Source organism: Gossypium hirsutum, chromosome D07 (assembly GCF_007990345.1).
Source record: "Gossypium hirsutum isolate 1008001.06 chromosome D07, Gossypium_hirsutum_v2.1, whole genome shotgun sequence".
NCBI classification, from domain to species: domain Eukaryota; kingdom Viridiplantae; phylum Streptophyta; class Magnoliopsida; order Malvales; family Malvaceae; genus Gossypium; species Gossypium hirsutum.
The window spans coordinates 54,384,871-54,388,739 of record NC_053443.1 but is presented as its reverse complement, the minus strand read 5'-3'; the positions used below and the strand labels follow the sequence as shown (position 1 = coordinate 54,388,739).

At 30.9% G+C, this 3,869-nt stretch overlaps 2 protein-coding genes across 2 annotated transcripts; both read left to right on the top strand.

Moving 5' to 3' along the window:
- Positions 1-1,398, top strand: LOC107925952 (uncharacterized). Its single transcript, XM_016856717.2, has one exon. The coding sequence runs from the start codon at positions 175-177 to the stop codon at positions 652-654; it is 480 nt and encodes a 159-aa protein (XP_016712206.2). The 5' UTR covers positions 1-174; the 3' UTR covers positions 655-1,398.
- Positions 655-1,398, top strand: LOC121219188 (uncharacterized; the record flags this gene model as incomplete). Its single annotated transcript, XM_041096884.1, has 1 exon — positions 655-1,398. A coding segment is annotated over one exon (519 nt), but the record flags the coding sequence as incomplete, so codon positions are not given.
- Positions 1,399-3,869: the final 2,471 nt, after the last annotated feature.

The following is a 3,869-nucleotide window of genomic DNA, read 5'->3' as shown; positions in this document are numbered from 1 at the left end:
AAACTGCTCTGTAGTTAATATTTAAATTCTCAGATGATAATCATCATTACCACTTTTAATTACAGTTTAATCTCTCATTAGAAGATCACTTTCTCTTTCTATCCTCCATTTGGTTTCTCTATATATATTACTAATTCCAAACAAGTACAATTTTTTTAATGAAACTGTGATGCAATGGAAGGTGGTAACCGGAGGAGGCTTACGCTTTTTGAGCAGATTTCGGCGGTCGAGAACGGCCGGGATGCTCTGGCCGGTTTAACTCTCGACGCCGTTTTGGGAAACGCTAAGCGGCCTGAGCAACCGCCTGCTCAGAACCGTACCCTTCTGGAGATTATACGAGACGATGATTCCAACAAGGAGAAGAAGAGTTGGAAAGCGTTAAGGGACAAGCTCCGGCTCAAGCGACTGGCGGTGTCTGCTCGGACCTCCTCGGTTCGTATCCCGGCTTCTGATGTTATTGTTAATGATAATAATAGATCCCAGTTCTCGCGGCAAGGTTCGTTTCGTTCTCACTCGGCTGACCCGACTGGTGTTGAGGACCGAGGAGGAAGTGCTCCTGTTTCTGACCCGACGGTTATGAACTCTAGGCCGCAATTGGCGCGGTTTGGTTCGGGTCGGTTCGTGCAGGATCACGAGTCAGAAATTAGCCGTTAACATTTGACTCCTTTTCCTTCCTCGAACAACGCCAGGAACAACGCTGACAGCAGCGAAGACGACGACGACGATTCTCCTGTGGCGCGTGATGAAACGCGCCGACTTGGAGCGGCATTAGAGGAGGAGAGGGCGTTATCTGCGAGAGAAGCGGCGGCGGCACAGGAAGCGGCGACGGTGGCAGAGACCAATGCTAGGCCAATTGGTTCCACCGAGGAGCCGGTGAGGATGTCATTGATGGACTTTTTGGAAGAAACAGAGCGACAAATGGGCCTGACGGTATCGAAATGCACGACGGGCGACGCCGACGCCGATGACGAAGAAAACGAGGAGAAAGACAAGGCGGAAGGGAGCGGCGGGATGGAGCAGACGTGTTGCGTGTGCATGGTAAGGCATAAAGGTGCGGCGTTTATTCCATGCGGCCATACGTTTTGCCGGCTTTGTTCAAGGGAGCTTTGGGTTCAGCGAGGGAATTGCCCGCTTTGCAATGGCACAATCCAGGAAATTCTTGATATCTTTTGATAATTTTCTCTCTCTCTCTCTTTTTTTTTTTAGAATTTTAGTAATTATTTTTTCAATATCAGTAACTTAAAATCATCTCTCCCATATCTCCGATTGTGGAGAAATTCTGTAAACAACAGTTCTTCTCTTCTCTTCCGCTTGTTTTTCCTTTTTTTTTTTCAATTATTGTGTGTGATTTTTATATAATCTTTGAGATGATAAAAAAAGAGACGATGTTGCTTTCAATGATTTTGTTTTCGGGTAAATCACACATGTGAATAATATTTGTAAATTCATGACTAAATCGATATATTATGTAAAAATTTAGGGTTAAATTTATTATTATATTAATTTTTTAATTACAGAAGTGACCAAAATGATCTAACTATGTAACATACGCACTTAAATTACAAACTTTTTTTTCATTTTGAGTGCCTAAAATGAATTTTTTTTATAATTAAGTGATGGAAGTTTGCCTTTTTGTTTAGAGTTGTGTTTGTGGTTGACAACTTTAATTATAGAGTTAATTGTACTAGAAATCCTCAAATTATGATTTCATATTAAATTGATCCCTAATTTTAAAATGTTCTAAATACAATTCTAAACTATTGATGTTATATCAATCAAGTCTTTCCATTATTGAAATCATTAATTTATCCATTAAATGACATGTAAAATCTTATATGGCATATTTAAACTGAAAATTAAAAAAAAAGGTAAAATGTTGACATACCTTTTAAAAGTAAAAACTAAAAAAAAAAGAAAAAAAGAAAAACAATAAACAATAATTTTTCCTTTACGAAATAAATTATATCGTATAAGATTTGACGTTTCATTTAAGAATTAGATTAACTATTTTAGTAACAGAATGACTTTATTGATATAACATTTATAGTTTGAATATGCAATTAAAATGTTTTGAAGTTTGAGGACTAATTTAAAATGAGGGTCATAATTTGAGAATGTTTGGTGTAATTGACTCTTAATTATTTTAGTAATTAATTTTCTTTGTCTTTATAATTCATCTCGACATATTCTTTATCCTTTCAACAATATCGTCTTTAAAATTTAAAGATATGATATATTTGTAATTAATTTAAGATAAATATAAGGCTATTAAAATTGCATTTATTATCCCACTTTCAAAAAAATGAAAAATTTGCATTTATTATCCTGATTTCAGTTTAAATGCTGCTCATTTGATTTCCATTTATTTTCTGGAAAAATATTTAAAATTGAAAGAGGGAAATTTGAATTTGTTTTTAAAATTTTAAAATTAAATTTATTTATTTGGGTAAATATATTTTAAAATTTCAAATTTTATAAGTAATTTTCAAAAAATAATTTTAATAGTTCAATTTTTTTTTTCAAAATTCACCTAAATAAGTATTTTTTTTCAAAATTTCTCGTAATTTTATTTGATTTAATATATATGATCCCATTGTAATATAAAAAACTTAAAACTTCAAAAATATTTTTATTTAATTATAATATATATTTAAAATTATTTTAGTAAAACTATTTATAAAATTTTATAAATGTAATGATACTTATATTGAATATGTTTATATTATTTATTTTTGATATAATGATTCTTATTTTATAATTGGTAAATTTAAATAAATTATTTATCCAAACAAAACAATTACAAATCCAAATAGTTTGAATTGATGAATTTTAAAACAAGTATTTTAAAAATCTCAAAAAGTTTAAAATTTTTCATCCAAACACACTATTAATTTGATTTATTTTTTTTAAATAAGTCGATTGAGTCTTAATTCGATTGACATAAACATTGTTGTCAATGCAAGAGGACGTGGGTTCATGTGTGCTGAAGCGTATTATCCTCCTATTTATGAGTTGGGGAGGGGCTATGGGTAGTTCTAGGTATTGTGTCAAAAATAACAGATATGATCAGAACCTATAATGAGATTGTTAAAAAATAATTAAAAAAACCAAATTTGTTAAAAGAAAATCAAACTATAACTTGGAAATTTAGAAGAGTACTCTTATTTTAACATGCATTAAGAAAAATACATCATGAGCACTCCTATTTTTTATAAAGATTAAAAATTTTCAAATTAAGCAAATTAATCCCTCTCAATTGGAGCAATTTAATCCCTATCAACTTTAAAAGTGAGTGATTAAGAATAATTAATCACATCTTTAAATCTTTCATCAATTGTGCATATTTTTAATTGGTATAATAACAAATTTAGCCTCAATATTTACTAAAAATATTGCGGGCTAAATTTATTAAATCATGACCAAATCGATAGAATGTGTAAATTATTAGAGCTAAATTTGTTATTATACCAATCAAATTTATGTAAAGCATTAAAATTGTGATTAATAATCTTTAGTTTGCTTTATTGCTCCAGTTCTTTTTTGAAAGGGATCAATTTGCTCAATATCAAATTTGAGAAGGACTAAAAAGGCTTTTTCACCGATTTAATTCAAACTTTAAAATAAAAAACAAAATTTAAATTTATATATTGGATACCCGTAGGTAGGCGGCTGGCAAGGGAGTTGGTTGATGGGAATTGGTAATCAAGTAAATATAATTTTCTTGTCGGTATGTTCCAAAAATGTGGACCTATTTACAAAAGAATAAAAAATTATAATATTTAGTGGACTAAATTGGGGACCAAATTAAATTGAATATTTAAATAGGAGGTAAGTTGTTGTAATAATATTATTTTATTCATAGAATTAAA

Coding starts and splice junctions, on each gene's coding strand:
- LOC107925952 (XM_016856717.2), top strand. CDS start 175: ATGGAAGGTGGTAACCGGAGGAGGCTTACGCTTTTTGAGCAGATTTCG.